Source organism: Stegostoma tigrinum, chromosome 30 (assembly GCF_030684315.1).
Source record: "Stegostoma tigrinum isolate sSteTig4 chromosome 30, sSteTig4.hap1, whole genome shotgun sequence".
NCBI classification, from domain to species: Eukaryota; Metazoa; Chordata; class Chondrichthyes; order Orectolobiformes; family Stegostomatidae; genus Stegostoma; species Stegostoma tigrinum.
Genome location: NC_081383.1, coordinates 2,852,266 through 2,873,711, shown reverse-complemented (window position 1 = coordinate 2,873,711; position 21,446 = coordinate 2,852,266). Strand labels below are relative to the sequence as shown.

The following is a 21,446-nucleotide window of genomic DNA, read 5'->3' as shown; positions in this document are numbered from 1 at the left end:
CAGAGCTAACAACCAGCTGTTTCCTTTGACTGAACAGTTTTGTGAGGAATTGAGGGTAACATTCAGATTCAATAAGCTGGGTTAAGACTGTAGACATTGTGGCCTTGAGCAGGGTTACAGAGACAGGGACATGTGAGGCAGTTATAGAAGAATGTGCAGACCAAACTGACACACATTCAACGCTGTAAAAAAGACATGAATTTCTGTAGCGCCATTCACAGCCTCAGACCATCACATGGACTTACAGCCATTGACGCAAGTTTTAATGTTCTCAGTGAAGCAATGTAAGAAAAATGACAGCCAATTTACACACAGTAAGACCCTACAATGAGGAGTCCAGTGATCAGCTGATCTGATTAAAGAGGGAATAAAAACAGGAGGGGCTGGTGCAGATGTGGGGTTTAATGTCTGATCTTATCGACGGCACCTGAAACAGTTCCGCATTCCCTCAGCTCTGCATGGAGAGTGGGGTTTTGGATCTCTGGTAGGTACTGGAGTATTTGGAAGACTTTGAGATATTTCCAAAGAAATGATCTGAGAATCAGAGAGGGATACTGACACAGGAAGAGGCCAATTGTATATGCGCCAGCTAAAAATCAAGCCCTTCAGGTCATTATACTTCCTGGTATTCGGTCTTTATCTGTATGGATTACAGCAGGAGCAGGTAATTCCGTTTGGTTTGTTAAAGATGGCTCATTGCAACTGAGAAGTATTAATAATAGGAAAGATGATTATAAATATGCTGCAAATGATGAATATTCATTGGGGATTTCACAGGGACGGGTTAGGATGGGAGATATGATTGGGTCGGGGAGTGAGAATTAGCAGCAATACTACATAGAAAGGTTATAAAGAAAGCACAGACTGCAGCAACTACATACATAACCCAAGCAAGGGGAATGCAGTAACGACATCAGCCCTGCTCAAAGAATCACTTGTAATTTACAAGATCTGCAGCGTGACGGGACCATTCAGAGGCCAGTCACACGGAGGGAAGGGAATTAAATAGGAATACAATAAAATGGGAATATTCAGTCAAATGCAGGATTAGAAACAGTGTGTCAAAACGGATTCCGTGTGTGTGTGCGTGTGTAACCTGTATTTTCTGAAACAATATCTACGGACATTGCAGATGATTGTATGGGGCTGAGTAAAAGATGCAAACTGCTGAGGGTTTGGGAAGTGGGGACCGATCCACCAAACGGACTGCATGCAGGTTTTAAAAAGGCAGCTCACCATCACCTTCTCAAAGGACAATTAGACATGGGCAATAAATACTGGGCCCAGCCTGTGACACCGACATTCCAAAGTGAATAAAAAAATGTTGACAGCTGGTGTGTGTGAACAACTGCAATGGTGAGATTTTTATCCTTGTTCTATCATCTTTCTGCTGACAGATGTTGGCTGCTCTTTTAATAACCAGGCAGATCATCCTGAATGTGAAGGAGGTTCTGCAGCCCATGTTCTATGCGAAATACAAGCAGGGACACCTCACCCTCCAGGTGACAGTCAGGATGCTGACCAACCTGTTCAGGTACTCCCCGGGACAGGCCAGGGAGGTCAGCGAGAGCACACACACAGCAGGTGAAGACCGGACAGGACAACCGGACCCCAACCGGGAAAACGGGAACCAGGAGCAGGAACACAAGTGTGAAAACGGGGCTTGTGGGGCTCCTGAGGAGGAGGAGCAGCCAAACGATGAGGAAGGAGACAAGGATAGTGTCTTGGACTGCGGTCTTCGCCTCTCCAAGAAAGTGAGTTTTGCTGGGAGTGGGCAGAAGGGCGTGAAGGAAGAGAGGAACTGTGAGATGGAGGGACTCTTACAAGGGATGCTAATGGAGGAAGGCAGTCCGATCCTGGTGGAGCGAGGGGCTGAGGGGGGACTAGTGTTTGAACTGTGTGAGCACGATGCGAAGATGGAGACTGATGATGGTGACGGTGGAGAGGATGGGAAGGAGCTGAGTGTGATGCTGAGACACAGGAGAAAGGAGAAGGACATGGTGCAGGGAGAGAATAGTGAGCCTGCCAGCAATAGGCTCTCCTGGATGGACCCACCGGATGATTACGATGATGCTCCTTTAACCCAAGGAGAGATTGAGAGCTGCATGCAAAAGTATGAGGTCAGTGCTGGTCAATCCTGTAAAACCCCGCCCTGCCCTGTAAAACCCCACCCCACCCTGTAAAATCCCGCCCTGTAAAACCACACCCGACCCTGTAAAACCCCGCCCTGTAAAACCACACCCCACCCTGTAAAACCCCGCCCTGTAAAACCCCGCCCCGCCCTGTAAAACCCCGCCCCGCCCTGTAAAACCCCACCCTGTAAAACCACGCCCCGCCCTGTAAAACCCCGCCCCGCCCTGTAAAACCGGATGGTGCAGTGAGTGGTGTGTGGTGTAACAGGACTGTGTGTGTGCTTTCGGACACATGGTTCTATTAAACCACCTGCGACATTCTCCCACATCCTGCCTTCCATAAGCTCAAACCCATCTGATTGATTTTATTGCTGTATGCACCAAAATACAATGAAAGGTTTTGTTTGTGAGCAGGTACAAGCAGACAACAGCGAGCAAAGGATGTACAGATTAAAAAGACTTGGTCTCGGGCCCCTCTGGAATATATCTGCATTCCTCGAATTTCTGACATTGTGTTCAGTCCTAATTTCAAATCCCTCCATCACTGCCTTCAGCCACCCAGCGATAATCTCTGGAATTCTGCCCTTCTCCCACTAAACCTCTCTCTATGCTCAGCCTCTGGAATGTTAGGCATTTGATTACCTGATCAAATTTTGAAATGGATGGTGTGAAATGTTGGTTGACAGTAGCATCTTGGGACCTTTGTATTAAATTAAAGATGCTATATCAATACAATTAAAGTCAGAAATCACACGACACCAGGTTCTGGTCCAAAAGGTTTATTTGAAATCACAAGCTTTCAGAGTGAAGCCCCCTTCATCAGGTGAAGGGAGTGGGCAGTGCTGGGATACTCAATCACCTGTTTTACACAGGTACACACACTCAGTCTCAGACACACATACACACTTACACACACAGGCCACACCCTCTCTGTCACATATACACACACATACACCTGCTGTCTCTTGTACATACTCACTGTCTCTCTCACACACACTCACAAATACTCTCTCTCTCTATCTCTCTCTCTCTCCCTCTCTCTCTCACACACACACACATGTACAGACACACACACTCTCACAAACACATGCACACACACACATACACTCTCGTAAACACACACACTCTCACACTCTCTCACACACATGAACACACACACACACACTCTCACACGTACACATTCTCTCACAAACACAGTCTCTCTCTCTCTCTCTCACACACACGCAGAGTTAGTGCTGGGTCACCCAGTCCTGTGTAGGAGACTGGGGTTAGTCATGGATCACTCTGTGTTGCTCCCTCTGCTGGTGTGAAGCAGTTCCTCTTGTCTGTTCTCTAGTAATGATTTCAGCTGCAAATGACATTCTGCTGCCGGAGGAAATCTGCAAAACATCAGCCTGTATTAAACTACTAAGCTATCCAGACAGAGAAGCTCCTGGGTCCATTCCCTGTCTGTGTTGCCTGCTGATCCCAGCTAAGGGTGGTGGTCTCCAATTGTCCTGCATACACTAGGCTCTTGAGCAAGAGACTCTGCTAACTAGGCCTTCACTTTCCCTCTTGTCTTGATGTTTCTGATTTATTTGATCATTCTCCCAGTTTCTGAACTTTATTCTCACCCTCGAGAAGTGAAATTTGTGCATACCATCAGTGCAATATGGGGGGCAGTGCTGAGCTGTTGGAGATGCTGGCTTTTGGGTGGGACAGTCCAGTCTAACTTGGCACATAGTTGTTAAAGATCCCACTGCTCTTCTTTCATAGAAGAGTACAGGAGGCTGCGTGCTGATTCTCCCAGTGTCTGGGACATTATTTCCGGCTCAGGTAACAGCAATATTGAAAGATTACAAGTCGCTAGTGGGACTTTACTGGGAGCAAATTCCTTTATTCATTAATGGGATGAGGGCGTCGCTGGCCAGGCAGCATTTATTGTCCATCCCTAATTACCCAGGGGGCAGTTCAGAGTCAACCACATTGCTGCTGGTCTGGAGTCACATGTAGGCCAGAACTGGTAAGGATGGCAGTTTCCTTCCCTAAAAGACATTAGTGAACCAGATTGGCAATTTCCGACAATTGACAATGGATTCATGATCATCATTAGACTCTTAATACCAGACATTTTTATTGAATTCAGATACCACCATCTGCCATAGTGGGATTCAAACCATTCCCCGAGCATTACCTGGGTCTCTGGGTTAACAGTCCAGCAATGAAACCACTCGGCCATTGCCTCCTCTCGATTGTCAAATTTCTTGCATTCCAATTGTATTCACACTAGTGCTTCTTGGAAGAAGAGTATTCAATCTTGAGGCTCTGAAGCGGGTTCCAGAGACTTGAGAGGGTTCTTCTTCCCAGCCCATCACTGTGTTTCTCTGTTCCCTGCCTCGTCTCTCTCGGTGCCCTCCTTCTGTTTCTTTCACTGGTTACCGCTTTGCTCCTTACCCAGCTGCTTGCACCTCCCTGTATCAGCCCCCACACAACCCATTTTACCCCGCTGCCTGCACCTCCCTATATCAGCCCCACACAACCCCCTTTACCCCGCTGCCTGCACCTCCCTGTATCAGCCCCCACACAACCCCCTTTACCCTGCTGCCTGCACGTCCCTGTATCAGCCCCCACACAACCCCCTTTACCCCGCTGCCTGCACGTCCCTGTATCAGCCCCCACACAACTCCCTTTACCCCGCTGTCTGCACCTCCCTGTATCAGCCCCCACACAACCCCCTTTACCCCGCTGCTTGCACCTCCCTTTATCAGCCCCCACACAACCCCCTTTACCCCGCTGCCTGCACCTCCCTGTATCAGCCCCCACACAACCCCCTTTACCCCGCTGCCTGCACCTCCCTGTATCAGCCCCCACACAACCCCCTTTACCCCGCTGCCTGCACCTCCCTATATCAGCCCCCATACAACCCCCTTTACCCCGCTGCCTGCACCTCCCTGTATCAGCCCCCACACAACCCCCTTTACCCTGCTGCCTGCACCTCCCTGTATCAGCCCCCATACAACCCCCTTTACCCCGCTGCCTGCACCTCCCTGTATCAGCCCCCACACAACCCCCTTTACCCCACTGCCTGCACCTCCCCGTATCAACCCCTTTTCTTCCTGCAAAGACGTGGTTTAGTGGTAAACTGACTGGCCTGGTCAACTAGAGGGCAACTGCCCCAAGTTATGGGTTTAGGTCCCACTACAGCAATTGGTGAAATTTGAATTCAGTAATATCTTCATCTAATGGTGATCTTTGAACCCGGGTCCCTGGCGCTGTGAGGCAGCGTTGTGAGCCTCTCAATCTTCTCTTCTCACAGGAGAACAGCCTTAGCATCTGCAAACTATTCACACACACAGAATCCCTCAACATTGGAAACATTTCCACTAATCAGTTCTGCACCATCTCTAAGATCTTCACATTCTCCCTTAACTACAACACACTGAATAGGAAATACAACCCCCACTGAGGTTGAACCAGTGGTTTAGAAAGATTTGCTGTAACCTCCTGTGCATTCTATGCCTCAACATAATGTCTTTTTAATCACCATCTGCCCTGCGTCGTTGAACAAATGATTTGGTTCACATCTTCTCCAAGGTTCTTCCCTCGTTCTTACAGGACACTTTCCAGGATTACCAGGAGATGTTTATCCAGTTTGGGTACGTGGTGCTGTTCTCGTCTGCATTCCCCCTCGCTGCCATGTGCGCCCTCATCAATAACGTCATCGAGATTCGCAGTGATGCCTTCAAATTGTGCACCGGCTCCCAGAGGCCGTTTGGCCAGAGGGTGGACAGTATTGGGCAGTGGCAGGTAGGACAAACATCAACCCACATCCAGTCAGCACCATCTCTGCATGAATGTGATTTCTAAGCTTTACCTAAAACAACTACAGGAGCTGCTATATCATACTATATACACATGAGCACTATCCATTATGAAAATACCAAGGCTGCTATTCTCTATAACATACACAGGTATTGTTATTCTCTACAATGTACACAGGGACTGCTATTCTCTATAACATACACAGGTATTGTTATTCTCTACACTGTGCACAGGGACTGCTGTTCTCTATAACATACACAGGTATTGTTATTCTCTACAATGTACACAGGGACTGCTGTTCTCTATAACATACACAGGTATTGTTATTCTCTACAATGTACACAGGGACTGCTATTCTCTATAATATACACAGGTATTGTTATTCTCTACAATGTACACAGGGACTGCTGTTCTCTATAAGATACACAGGTATTGTTATTCTCTACAATGTACACAGGGACTGCTATTCTCTATAATATACACAGGTATTGTTATTGTCTATAATGTACACAGGGACTGCTGTTCTCTATAACATACACAGGTATTGTTATTGTCTATAATGTGCACAGGGTATTGCCGTTCTGAATAATATACACAGGAACTGTTAGTCTCTACAATATGTGCAGCAAATGCCATTCCATCTAATAAACACAGGAACTGCTATTCCAATAATATACATACGGACTGCTGTTTTCTATAATTTACAGAGGGACTACTATTCTCTACAGTATACAGAAGGACTTCTATTCTCTATGTTACACATAAGGACTGCTGTCCTCTATAATATACCCAGGGACTGCTATTCTCTGTAATTGAGAGAGAAACTGCAATTCTGTAAAGGATACACAGCGAGCGCTCATATTTGATCCAGTCCATTGCAGTTTAATTGGTGAAAGATTGTATAAGGTTGTCCACTGTCTGAAGCTTCACAGTAGGATTGACTGAGTTTTACTTTCAGAGGTGGGACTGAGGGCTGTCTCTCTGTGTTAATGTGTTGCTCACGGGCCTGGTGATAGTTGCTACGTCCTAACCGTGAGGCTGGAGAGAGGGAGTCTATACCTCAGCTGACCCTCAGTTTCTCACTGTTTCCCCACAGAATGTGATGGAGGCCATGGGAGTGTTAGCCATTATCGTCAACTGTTATTTGATTGGTCAATGTGGACAGCTTCAGCGCCTTTTCCCCTCACTCAGTCCCGAGATGGCCATCATCCTGGTGGTGGTCCTGGAGGTAAATGGGTGTGGGGTATATCGGTGTGTAATAGTAAGGGGTGAGGGTTGAGAGGTGTCTATCAGGGTATTACAGTGAGGGGTGTGGGGTATATCAGGGTATTACAGTGAGGGGTGTGGGATATATCACTGTGTTACAGTGTGGGGTTTCGGGTATATCAGTGTGTTACAGTGAGGGGTGTGGAGTATATCAGAGTGTTACAGTGAGGGGTGTGAGATATATCAGTGTGTTACAGTGAGGGGTGTGGGGAATATCAGTGTGTTACAGTGAGGGGTGTGAGATATATCAGTGTGTTACAGTGAGGGGTGTGAGATATATCAGTGTGTTACAGTGAGGGGTGTGGGGAATATCAGTGTGTTACAGTGAGGGGTGTGAGATATATCAGTGTGTTACAGTGAGGGGTGTGGGGAATATCAGTGTGTTACAGTGAGGGGTGTGAGATATATCAGTGTGTTACAGTGAGGGGTGTGGGGAATATCAGTGTGTTACAGTGAGGGGTGTGAGATATATCAGTGTGTTACAGTGAGGGGTGTGGGGAATATCAGTGTGTTACAGTGAGGGGTGTGAGATATATCAGTATGTTACAGTGAGGGGTGTGAGGAATATCAATGTGTTACAGTGAGGGGTGTGAGATATATCAGTGTGTTACAGTGTGGGGTGTGGGATATATCAGAGTGTTACAGTGAGGGGTGTGAGATATATCAGTGTGTTACAGTGTGGGGTGTGGGATATATCAGTGTGTTACAGTGAGGGGTGTGAGATATATCAGTGTGTTACAGTGAGGGGTGTGGGGTATATCAGTGTGTTACAGTGAGGGGTGTGGGGTATATCAATGTGTTACAGTGAGGGGTGTGGGGTATATCAGTGTGTTACAGTGAGGGGTGTGGGATATATCAGAGTGTTACAGTGAGGGGTGTGGGGTATATCAGTGTGTTACAGTGAGGGGTGTGGGGTATATCAGTGTGTTACAGTGAGGGGTGTGGGGTATATCAGTGTGTTACAGTGAGGGGTGTGGGATATATCAGAGTGTTACAGTGAGGGGTGTGAGATATATCAGTGTGTTACAGTGTGGGGTGTGGGATATATCAGTGTGTTACAGTGAGGGGTGTGAGATATATCAGTGTGTTACAGTGAGGGGTGTGGGGTATATCAATGTGTTACAGTGAGGGGTGTGGGGTATATCAGTGTGTTACAGTGATGGGTGTGGGGTATATCAATGTGTTACAGTGAGGGGTGTGGGGTATATCAGTGTGTTACAGTGAGGGGTGTGGGGTATATCAGTGTGTTACAGTGAGGGGTGTGGGGTATATCAGTGTGTTACAGTGAGGGGTGTGAGATATATCAGTGTGTTACAGTGAGGGGTGTGAGATATATCAGTGTGTTACAGTGAGGGGTGTGGGATATATCAGTGTGTTACAGTGAGGGGTGTGGGGTATATCAGTGTGTTACAGTGAGGGGTGTGAGATATATCAGTGTGTTACAGTGAGGGGTGTGAGATATATCAGTGTGTTACAGTGAGGGGTGTGGGATATATCAGTGTGTTACAGTGAGGGGTGTGGGATATATCAGTGTGTTACAGTGAGGGGTGTGGGGTATATCAGTGTGTTACAGTGAGGGGTGTGGGGTATATCAGTGTGTTACAGTGAGGGGTGTGAGATATATCAGTGTGTTACAGTGAGGGGTGTGAGATATATCAGTGTGTTACAGTGAGGGGTGTGGGATATATCAGTGTGTTACAGTGAGGGGGGTGGGATGTATCAGAGTGTTACGTGGTGACGTGTGGGGTGTGTACCAGCGTGTTGTCGTGGTGACGTGTGGGGGTGTACCAGCGTGTTGTCGTGGTGACGTGTGGGGGGTGTACCAACCTGTTGTCGTGGTAACGTGTGGGTGTGTACCAGCGTGTTGTCGTGGTGACGTGTGGGTGTGTACCAGCGTGTTGTCGTGGTGACGTGTGGGGAGTGTACCAGCGTGTTGTCGTGGTGACGTTTGATGGGTGTACCAGTGTGTTGTCGTGGTGACGTGTGGGTGTGTACCAGCGTGTTGTCGTGGTGACGTGTGGGGAGTGTACCAGCGTGTTGTCGTGGTGACGTGTGGGGAGTGTACCAGCGTGTTGTCGTGGTAACGTGTGGGTGAGTACCAGCGTGTTGTCGTGGTGACGTGTGGGTGTATACCAGCGTGTTGTCGTGGTGACGTGTGGGGTGTGTACCAGCGTGTTGTCGTGGTGACGTGTGGGGAGTGTACCAGCGTGTTGTCGTGGTGACGTGTGGGGAGTGTACCAGTGTGTTGTCGTGGTGACATGTGGGTGTGTACCAGCGTGTTGTCGTGGTGACGTGTGGAGGTGTACCAGCGTGTTGTCGTGGTGACGTGTGGAGGTGTACCAGCGTGTTGTCGTGGTGACGTGTGGGGGTGTACCAGCGTGTTGTCGTGGTGACGTGTGGAGGTGTACCAGCGTGTTGTCGTGGTGACGTGTGGGGTGTGTACCAGCGTGTTGTCGTGGTGACGTGTGGGGAGTGTACCAGTGTGTTGTCGTGGTGACGTGTGGGGGTGTACCAGCGTGTTGTCGTGGTGACGTGTGGGGTGTGTACCAGCGTGTTGTCGTGGTGACGTGTGGGGGGTGTACCAACCTGTTGTCGTGGTAACGTGTGGGTGTGTACCAGCGTGTTGTCGTGGTGACGTGTGGGTGTGTACCAGCGTGTTGTCGTGGTGACGTTTGATGGGTGTACCAGTGTGTTGTCGTGGTGACGTGTGGGGGGTGTGCCAGCGTGTTGTCGTGGTGACGTGTGGGGAGTGTACCAGCGTGTTGTCGTGGTGACATGTGGGTGTGTACCAGCGTGTTGTTGTGGTGACGTGTGGGTGTGTACAGGCATGTTGTCGTGGTGACGTGTGGGTGTGTACAGGCGTGTTGTCGTGGTGACGTGTGGGTGTGTACAGGCGTGTTGTTTTGGTGACGTGTGGGGTGTGTACCAGCGTGTTGTCGTGGTGACGTGTGGGGGGTGTACCAGCGTGTTGTTGTGGTGACGTGTGGGGGGTGTACAGGCGTGTTGTTGTAGTGACGTGTGGGTGTGTACCAGCGTGTTGTCGTGGTGACGTGTGGGGGGTGTGCCAGCGTGTTGTTGTGGTGACGTGTGGGGAGTGTACCAGCGTGTTGTCGTGGTGACATGTGGGTGTGTACCAGCGTGTTGTCGTGGTGACGTGTGGGGGGTGTACCAGCGTGTTGTTGTGGTGACGTGTGGGCGTGTACAGGCGTGTTGTTGTAGTGATGTGTGGGTGTGTACAGGCGTGTTGTTGTGGTGATGTGTGGGTGTGTACCAGCGTGTTGTCGTGGTGACGTGTGGGGGGTGTACCAGCGTGTTGTTGTGGTGACGTGTGGGCGTGTACAGGCGTGTTGTTGTAGTGATGTGTGGGTGTGTACAGGCGTGTTGTTGTGGTGATGTGTGGGTGTGTGTACCAGCGTGTTGTCGTGGTGACGTGTGGGTGTGTACAGGCGTGTTGTCGTGTACAGGCGTGTTGTCGTGGTGACGTGTGGGTGTGTACAGGCGTGTTGTCGTGGTGATGTGTGGGTGTGTACAGGCGTGTTGTCGTGGTGATGTGTGGGTGTGTACAGGCGTGTTGTCGTGGTGATGTGTGGGTGTGTACAGGCGTGTTGTCGTGGTGATGTGTGGGTGTGTACAGGCGTGTTGTCGTGGTGATGTGTGGGTGTGTGTACCGTGGTGATAAATCTCCAACAAAGTAGTTTTGACTGTTGCAGCACTTTGCGTTCCTTCTCAAGTACGTGCTGCAAATCGCAATCCCGGACGTTCCTGCCTGGGTTGCTGAGGAAATGGCGAAGCTGGAATATCAACGGAGGGAGGCCTTTAAGGTATGACCTTGTGTCGGGCCCGAATACGCGCTGTCAGGGTGACTCCCAGACGCTCACCCAGAGCGACCCTTTCAGAGGGCAATGTGCTTACAGGGGTCAGTCAGAGTGTCCTGGCACCCCTCAGGAGCAGCTGGGCCTCCTGACCCAGAGGTAGTGCACTACCGCACGGGCCGTCAGTGTTTAGACTCTGCGGTGCGCCCCGACAGGGGCGGGTGGGAAGGTTGTTAATAATCAATCTTTTTCTATTTGGAGCAGAAACACGAGCAGCAGGCACAGCAACACTACCAGCAACAACAGAAGAGGAGGCAGCGAGAGGAGGAAGAGAGACACCGTCAGGAGCACAAGGAGAACGTCCAGTCCCGCAAGGACAGGGAGGCAGGCAAGGAAGATGCCAAGTCATCTTCCTCATCCTCGGAGCAGGCTCACAGCCGAGCTCACAGTAAGTCCAAGGCGGCTCCGTCCTGCCCTGCTCCAGAGAAACCCAAGCGGCCCAGCTCCCTCCTGGCCTCCAACAATGTGCTCAAGCTGAAGCAGATCATCCCGCTCCAGGGCAAGTTCCTTTCGGGCAGTGGGACTGTCAACGCCATCCCCGGGAAGACCCCCCAGTCGCCCACTGGCAGCGAGAGCAAACTGCCGGGCTTCCTGAGCTTCAAGTTTTTGAAGTCCCCGGCGGACAACAAGAAGGAGACAGCGGCCGAGAGGGAGAGGGCTCAGTCTCCCACCAAACCCTTCAACCCCGGCAAGCTGTTCAACTTCGGCAAGTCTGACGCCGCAGCGTCTGGAGGCAACGGACCCATCACCACTACCCAGCCCAAACACGGGGCAGCCAGCGGGGGCACTGCCCCCTCGTCTGAGGGCGGTGAGAAAGCCACCAGCAAGTCTGACCTCAATGGGCTCCCTGAGGCAGCCAACCCTGAGGACCCCAGCAGCTCACAGCCATCCGAGGAGTCCGGCAGCCCCAAACATTAACATGGCTACAGGATAGAAGCTACCCGTGTGGACTGGCACAGTGTTCATTGACAGCAAAGTGAAAACTGGGTTGGAAACAACTGTTTACAAAAGTTTGAAAGTTTGGCACCTCTCCTAACTCTGTGCATCTATTTTAAAAAAAACAAATCAGGGATGGAAGTGTGTATTTGATAAATAGGATCCTCATCATCTTCAGGTTTTTTTTATGCAAAGTGGCAGGTGAAAACCATTGCTTTTACTGACACTAGGATTTTTGGATTAAAGTTGTCAGGGGACAGCAATGAATTTCCTGTTAATCTTCCTGCCCCCAGCTGCTTACTCTAATACAAGGGATGCTTTTGATTGTCTCTTTGTCAATGTTGAGCCATTGTATTCTGCAACCTCTCACAAAGTAACCAAGAGAATCCGCCCAAAATAAATGAGGTCAAAAAAAACCAGACTTTAAACATTTTCACCAAGGAATGGTACAGAACAGTCATTTACATAGAGTGTGCACACAGCAGTGAACTGGGAAAATGGTAGAAATAAGGACGTGCTAACATGGCAGTTAGAAAAGTGTGATACGTTCGGGCAGAGGCTATATGGATTTCCGAAAGGGAAATCTGCAAAGGATTTTATTTTAAAGAGTGTGACTAGCAAGGTTGTAGGAAAGCAGTGGATGTGGTGCATTTTGATGTTCGAAAGGAGGTGTGGGTTTGGATTGGGGCATCGCACACAGGGTTGACCAACAGAAAGAAAACAGGCGTCAGGAGAAACGGGTCATTTCCAGATTGGCTGGCTGAGACTGCATGCAATTTTCCAGCAATGACCTACAAAAAGGGAGACTGACTGTAACAGTTTCGCAATGAAGGGTCACTTGTTTATGACTGAGATGAAGGGATTGCTGTTTTTTACTCACAGGTGGTTGTGAGCCTTTGGAATTCTTCCTCACTAGGAAGTGGAAACAGAATCTTTGGTAAATTTGAGGCAGAGCTAGGTAAGCTCTTAATGACCAAGAGGGACGAAAGGTTATTGGAGGTTTTTACTCAGAGTGGTAAGGGCGTGGAACGCCCTGCCTGCCAATGTAATTAACTCAGCCGCATTAGGGGCATTTAAACAGTCCTTGGATAAGCAAATGGATGATGACGGGATAGTGTAGGGGGATGGGCTTAGATTAGTTCACAGGTCGGCGCGACATTGAGGGCCGAAGGGCCTGTTCTGCACTGTATTGTTCTATGTTCCATGTAAGGGGGAATGTAGAGTAATCAGATCAGTCATGATCTTGTTGAATCTCACAGCAGGCTCAATGGGCCAAACGGCCTACTCCTGCTGCTGATTCATATTTACCTATGTATGATGTACAGTCTGGTATAATATTAGCTGTGAGGACTACACTATGAAACCTTGAAAGCAGATGGAAAGATTGAGTGAATGAGTTGCCAAGAAAGTAACATATGGAACATTATGTGGAGGAGTGTGAAGAAAAGAGATAATTAGATTTTGTTTTTAAAATGGTGAGAGACAGGGGAATGTTGCTATATGGGCAAGTGGAATGGTTTGGGTAACAGAATAATTTGGGCAGGCTGTTAAAATAGCAGATGCAAAGTTGTCAGCTTTGTAAGTACAGTCAGAGTGCAAAAGGAAAAACATAATGCTAAACTTTGATTGGGAATCAGCCGAAGTATTATGTCAATTTCCAGGATGGAAAGAATTAGAAAGGGTGCAGAGATTTAGCAGAATGATTTTCAGGATGAAGGTGTTTAGTTTTTGTCCTTTAGAGAAGGAAACTTCCAGCCTTACCTGGTCTGGCCCACATGTGACTCCAGACCCACAGCAATGTGGTTGACTCTTGACTGCCCTCTGGGCAATTAGGGATGAGCAGTAAATGCTGTCTGGCCAGTGATGCCCTCATCCCATGAAGTAATTTTTAAACAAGTTCTGTGGAGGGACTGGAGAAGCTGAGATTGTTGTTCTTTGGTTGAGAGGACATTTATCCAAGGTGTTCAAAATCATGGGAGATTTTGATCAACTAAACAAGAAGTTGTTTCCAACTTTATTTCACCCCTACCAACCTCTGAGTGGCTGTTTTCTGTATTCTATAATGACAATTGGTAGGAGAAACCAGAAGACATTGGTCTAATGGCAAAAGAACCAGAGAGGGAAAAGAAGGGAATTTTTTTTAATTACAAGCTTTGCAATTTAGAACTGGTGATGGAAAGGACAATGGAAGCTGATTCGATAGTAACTTTTAACAGAACACTGCATAAGTATTTGAAGGGAAACAGAATGACAAGATTGTAGCAAAAAAGCAAGGGGAATGTAGGATTAAGTGCAGTACTGTATCAAAGAGGTGTCACAGGCTCGATGGGCTGACTGGCCTCTTTTCTGAATGTTTCTCCATGATCCTTCCAGCCAATCGAAAGCTTAATTGAAGGCTGAACCCAGAATCAGAAAAACCAGTGTTCAAACAAATCACCAACAAGTCATTGCACCTGTCACTTGAAGAATGCGTTTAGCATTATGTTCATGACTCAAACCTTTGAGTATAGGCATTGGGACATCATGTTGCAGTTGTGCAGAACATTGATGAGGCTATTTCTGGAATACTGTGTACAGTTCTGGCTGCCCTGCTATAAGAAGGATGTTATTAAATTGCAGAGGGTTTAGAAAAGATTTACCAGGATGTTGCCAGGATTGGAGGGTTTGAGTTGTAGGAAGAAGCTGGATAAGCTTGGACTTCTTTCAGTGGAATGGAGGAGGTTGTGGGGTGACTTTATACGGATTTATAAGATCATGAGGGGCACAGGTAAGTTGAAAGCAAAGGTCTTTTCAGTTGGGTCGTTCAAAACCAGAGGGTATAGTTTTAAAGTGGAGAGGGAAAGGTTTAAAATGGACCTGAGGGGCAACTTTTTCGCTCACAGAGGGTAGTTTTTATGTGGAATGAACTGCCAGGGGATGTGGTAGATGCAGGTACAGTTCCAACATTGAAAAGACATTGGACAGATACACGAATAGGAACGGTTTAGAGGGATATGGGCCCAATGCAGACAAATGGGACTAGTCTAGTTTGGGAAACTTGGTCGGCATGGACAAGTTGGATCAAAGGGTCTGTTTCCACGCTATGAGTCTTATCTCCTCATTACCGAATGAGTCATAGGGTAGGAAAGCCCCAGTGCAAAAATGGCTCAGAACATTGAACGAAGATGCAGCAAGTAGCTGACACCGGGATGGGGGCTTCAATGTGATAGAAACACAACCTCTGTCTTCAGAAGTGATCAGAAATCAAACTGACTGTGAACTTCACTTCCCAATGCCTGCTTCCATCATTGCAAAGTGCTGCCCAGAGAACCAGCAATTCTAAATCTGACCCCTTCTGTCAGAGGCATTGATTCACTCGTGATGTTCTGCTGATGTTCAAAGGATTGTAGCTTTGCTCTCGAGGCTAATGTCTTTTGAACTGCTGGCAATTCTCAGAGAGCTGTTGTCATCCTAGATCTATATATGGTGAATTGGGTTTCTTATGGTTCTCTATGTATAAATGTGTATATTGTGTATAAGCATTATAATAGGTAATATATTCTGTGCACTAAGGAACTCTTTCAACATATATGTATAGTTTCAGTATTGACCTGATTAAATATGTAACTTAGATCAGAATTTTAAAATTCTCTTATTTAAATTTCCATAAAATAATATGCAGCTTGCCTTCATTATTGGCTGATTGATTTGATTATATGAATGGCACCTGAATTTAGTTAAATTTCAAACAATTCAAATTTCTCCAAGGATTACTTGAATTCCTGTAGCACCTATCATGACTTTGCAATGATCCAAAGTGCTTCATAGCCAATGGATTACTTCTTGCAGTGTGGTTGCTGTTGTAATGTAGGTAACGCAGTAGCCAGTCTGCACACAGCAAGATCCCATAACACATAATGTGAAGACTGCATAATGTTGGTGATGATGGTCGACGATTAAACATCAGCCAGGACCTCAGGAAGAACTCCCCATTTTGTCTTCAAAATAGTACCATGGGATCTTTTACATCCACCCAGGAGAACAGTTGGGCTTCAGTTTAATATTCTCATCCAAAAGATGGCACCTTTGACAGTGCCACACTCCTGCAATACTGTATTGGTAGGGTCAGCATGGATTATGTGCTCAGGTCTCTGGAGTGGGGTTCAAATTCACAACTTTCTACCTGAGCGGTGAGAGAGAATAAGTGTCAACGTATGTGCATTGACAACATTGTTGCCTAAATCACCTGCCTCTTTGCTAGGATAAGATGCAATTATATCTTCTTGAAGGCTTCTTTCATTATTAACTTCAGTCAGCAGCTCGGCTTCCCTGAAAGGGTCCTTGGTGTAGGTGGAAGAACTGATTTTAAGTTGTTGAGATGAAACTCTGTTGTCTCTGATAAGACTGCATTCTACGTGAAATGAAACTGCTCCAAAACGATTCCTGATTTGTGCTGTGGGTTCCACACCAAACTACCCCCAATTTTGGGATCAACCTGGTCATCTAATGGCTGCTCGTGCATAGCTGAGATTTGAAAATCTCATTGGGAACGGGCCATTTGCTGAGACTGGAAAATGTGTGATGCTGCCAGGACTGACCCAGACAAGTATCATTATTGCTCAACATGCTTATTGCCTTTGAGAGGTTTGTCACTGCTCAGTTACCTTGCTTTGTGACTGGGAGAGGGGGAGGAAGCTGAGCTGCACTGCACTGCACTGATGAGATGTAACTACAGTTAGGCTCAGTGACTCACTGCCAGAGATCAGAGTTGCCCAGTAACAAATGAAGCGCTTCAGATGATGAAAGCAATCTTCAACTTAAGCTCCTGTCCACAGAAAATCTTCCTTTTCCTTCTTGTTCACACATAATTTTTAAGTAAAGTAAGTTTGATGACTAAACCTCCTCTGCAAGAGCCAACAAGTTTGCACTATTTGAACTTAAGCCATTTTATTCTTTGTGAGTGTGTATGTATACATATATAGATATAATTTATGTGTGTATATATATAAAAAATGTAGAGAGCACCTAATAACCAAGGCAGGAAAAGGAGAATAAAAGGAAACAGCTTTTTATCTGATGGGCAACAAATAAACTAATTTGTTCAACAGGTGATCTCTTCAAAGGGTTGTGGTGTTCCAAGTTTCCTGTTTACTTTGTGCAGTGCTATCTGCTTTTATCAGATACATTTTATGGTGCATTTTCTTTTGTTAAATATTAGATTTTTAAACACGGCATTTCATGTCAGAAGCAATAATAACTTATACTTATGTAGCAGCTTTTAATATAATGAAAAGTCTTAAGATAGGTCATGAAGGTGATTATAAAACAAAAACTTGATAGTGAGCCACCGAAGGAGATATTAAAACAGGTCACCAAAGTTTAGGTTTTAAGGAGTGAGTTAGAAGAGGAAAGGTGGAGAGGCCAACAGGTTCCAGGAGATTAGGATCCTGGCATCTGAAGGCATGGCTGCTAACAGCAATTATAATCAGGAGTGCAAAAGTCAAAAATTGATGCACGCAGAAATCAGAGGGTTACAGTGCAGGAGGGCAGTGGAGGGGAGGGGGCAAGGCTGATTAGAATAGGGATGAAAATTTTAATAGCAAAAGATTGCTTGACTGGGAGTAATTGTAGGTCAGAATCACAAAGGTGACGGGCAACAGGATTTGGTGAGAGTTAACCCAAGGGCAGCAGAGTTTTGGATCATTTGAAGTTCACAGTGCATTATGGCAAAGTACAAAATTTACTCATTACTGTCAGAGAATGAGTGAAAACAAGAGAGGGAGTGTTCTGTTAGCCAACAGACCAGAGGGAATTCCAAATCACAAACAATATTCCTTTAGTTTTAGCTTTATTTTGTTTTATCTTCATTTTTTTTCCGCTCATGGGATCAAGATCTGGTTGAAATTCCAAAGCCTTCCCTGAATTCGTAATGCACAGGCAATAAAGGACAAGCTATTCAAACAGACCGTCATCACAGCTGAGCTAATGATCTCCTGCCCCTATGCTCTCCTCTATTTTCAGTGCTTGTGACTTGAGAACCTCAAAAAACAAGCTCTAGTTTACTTGTCACTTCTATTCTTCCACAAATAAAGAAATTTTGCTAAATCTGCATCAAATGTGGTCAGATCACACTTGGTCACCAGAATTGCACACAGTATCTATGTTATAAAAAGCATATCAATGCACTAGAGAGTGTGCAGATAAGACTACAAGGATATTAGCAGAATTGTGTGAGCTTACATATCAGGAAATTATTGAAGTCTGCTCTTTTGAACTAAGAACCTTTGAGGGGTGACCTAATCAAGGTCTTCAAAATGGTTATGTTGGATACGAAGAGTATGTTTCCTTCTGTGAGGGAGACGCCATCGTCATATGATGGTCACCAAAAAAATCTAACAGGAAGTTCAGGACAAACCTCTTTACCCAGAAAATGAGAATCTGAAAAGGGAAATTTGAGGCAAATAGTATTGATACTGATACAGATACAGGGAAGGTAGAGAAGTCTATGAATGAGAATGGAACAGGCTGTTATGATGATAGATTTATATGAGGAAAGGGCATTCTTGTGGCACATTGGTAGTACCCCTACCCCTGTACTGGGAGGTCTGAGTTCAAGTGCCACTGATGCAGAGGTATGTAATAACATTTCTGAACAAGTTGATTAGAAAGAAAGAAAGAAAGATAGGCGACTCAATTGATCCACAAACACGAGCATGAATTGGTTTGGTTGAATGGCCCATTTCTGTACTCTCTACCATGCTGAAAATCTTTCTAAGGTCACCCTTGATCTGGCTTTTGCTAAAGAAGAGAACTTCAGCTTGTTTAATTTTTCCCAATAACTCTAATTTCTCAGTTCTGGTGCCATCCTTACAAATCTTTTTTGCACCTGTCGACACCAACATGGGCAACAAATGTAGGAAAATTGATTAAATGTTAACAAGTTAAAGGCTGCTTCACATGGAAGTTATGCATGGAGCCTTGGACAGTGGGGAAGATACTCTGTTGGGAGCAGTACTCTGTCAAGATATGTATGACAAAAAACAACTAGCATTCAACTGATCTACAAATAATCAATAAGGCGTTAGTTAGCTCAGTTGGCTCTGATGGCCAGTTTGCAATGCAGAGTGGTGTCAATAGTATGGGTTTAATTCCCACATCAACTGAGGTTATCATGTGGACTTTTCTTCTCAACTTCTTCCCCTTTCCTGGGGTATAGTGACCTTCAAGTTAAACCATCACCAGTCTTACGGTCCACAAGGACCATGGTAATTTGACAATAATAGACAACCGATTTTTGGTGACGCAGGCTGATATTTATCACAGTCAGCACAGAGAAGAAAACAGTGTCCACAGGACCCTTAAGATCCACCACAGACAACAAAAGTTTCAGTGGCTCATCAGAAATACTTCTATTTCAGCAAAATAGCTTATTTCTGTACAATTATTCTTGAGAATCGCTATATTTATTGCTGATATTATTAACTTACAGAAGATAAGTCATTGATCTTGTAATCTAAAGCAATCCACACACAACTAAGTCAGTGCCCCTGAAAATCAGTGGAACAATAGACAGATACCAAACTGAGTGTTCTGGCGTTGCTATCAAAGGTTTTATTCAAAAGCAGAATCTGTAGAAATTGTTAGCAGAAACATATTGGAGAAAACTGGACTGGGAACTCGCAATTCTGGTTTATCAGAGTGAATCATCAAAGTACCAGTAAATTAAGTCTCATCACTGCAACTTCCATTTTACTGATGTACAGGTTTTTTTTTAAAACTAGTTTCCTTTTCACGCAAAAATGTTTTATTTATTTTGTCATATTTTTGTAATGCTGCATAAAAATAACAATAAAAATGTAAATACAAGTGAATGGAAGTTCTTTCTGTCCTTACAATATGCATTTGCACAGAAACGTTAGTGTCCCAAAGCACTTCACAGATGACTGAAAGCTTAGACAGACAGGAAGGTCTGAAAGAGTTTCTTACAAAAAACAAAGGGCAGAGAAGCAGAGAGGGTTAAGAGCAGAGGAATTCCAGAGCTCGGGGCCCTGGCAGCTGAAGGCTTGGCACAAATGGCAGAGCAATGTGCAAAAAAACAGATGAAGCATTGTGGGCACCTCAGAGAATGTAAAGGTTACAGAGATAGGGGCAAAGGCCATGGTTGGGTTTTAATATCAAGGACCAGAAATGTTCAAAATCAAGGAATTAGCAGGCGCCAGCAAGCTATTGTCAGTCAAGGTGCATAGACGAGTGATGGGAGAACGGGGGTCAGAGTGAGTAACAAAGCAGAATTTTGTTTCTGTTTTACTACACAGGTCATAGCAGCATTAACACATGCCATTTATGTTGGCTCAGAAAGTACGGAAAGATAGATAAGAAAGTACAAAACTGTGAAAGCTTGGAGATAGATCTGGACAGAGAGTACTGAAGTACTCAACACAGTTCCTACGATAAATATTATGGAGCGCAGAGCTGTTTGTAGACACCCACACACTTAGATTAAAGGACAGCCAGATTATAAATGCTGGAAATCCAAAATACAAAGTGTTGGAGAAACTTAGCAGAGGTCTGGGCTGAGTGTGGGGACAGAAAGCAGACTTAGCCCTTCAGGTCCAAATACATCTTCAAAATGGATTGTGGCTGGGAAAAGGCTGGGATACATACTGAAGATGGGGTGGGGGAGGAGTAAATGATAGCTGGAGAGAGAGCCCAGAGAAAGAGAAAAAAAGTTTAATATGGGTGAAGGTCAGCCTGGGAGAATAGATAGCTACTAATGGGGACCATTAATGGCCAAGTAAGCATTGAGAAGTTCTGAAGAGGGACCATGGAACTCAAATGTCAATTCTTTCTCTCGACATAGATGCTATCAGACCTGCAGTTTTCCAGTATTTTGCTTCTATTAAAAAGGGGCAGAGAACTAATTATATTGTTGATTGAGAGGAGAATGTTAGCCAAATCAACATTGTTAGTCTGTATCACACAACTTGGGCTCCAGTCAGAATTAACACTCAAACTATAGAATCAGGCAAGGTTGCTATAATGGAGCCAAGGTGATACCTACAATGGAAACAACATCTTGTACATGAGAGATAACGGAAACTGCAGATGCTGGAGAATCCGAGATAAAGTGTGGAGCTGGATGAACACAGCAGGCCAAGCAGCATCATAAGATGCTGCTTGGCCTGCTGTGTTCACCCAGCTCCACACTTTGTTATCTTGTACATAAAGTGCTTTTTTTAAAAATGAAACACTCCAAAGCACATCACATTGTGTAATAAACAAGAAATTAACTGCAAGACTCAAGGAAATACCAGGGGGAGACAGTTAACAGGTCAGAGTGGCAGGTTTAAAGGAATGCTTTAAAAGGAGGAAACATGCACAAAGGTTTAGGGAGGCATTCCAGATGTTAAGGCATAGCCACCAGCAGATGGAGCATGATGCGGGAGATCACCAGGATATA

At 45.9% G+C, this 21,446-nt stretch overlaps 1 protein-coding gene across 2 annotated transcripts in view; it reads left to right on the top strand.

Annotated features, from left to right (window-relative positions):
* Positions 1-19,852, top strand: part of ano8b (anoctamin 8b) — a 173,862-nt gene extending 154,010 nt beyond the window's left edge. For both annotated transcript variants that reach the window (XM_059638576.1, XM_059638577.1), the window contains 5 exons: positions 1,398-2,120; positions 5,727-5,918; positions 7,030-7,161; positions 10,910-11,020; positions 11,276-19,852. In XM_059638576.1, the coding sequence (XP_059494559.1) occupies positions 1,398-2,120; positions 5,727-5,918; positions 7,030-7,161; positions 10,910-11,020; positions 11,276-11,989 (1,872 nt within the window). In that variant the 3' untranslated portion in view covers positions 11,990-19,852. The remainder of the gene's footprint in view (positions 1-1,397; positions 2,121-5,726; positions 5,919-7,029; positions 7,162-10,909; positions 11,021-11,275) is intronic.
* Positions 19,853-21,446: the final 1,594 nt, after the last annotated feature.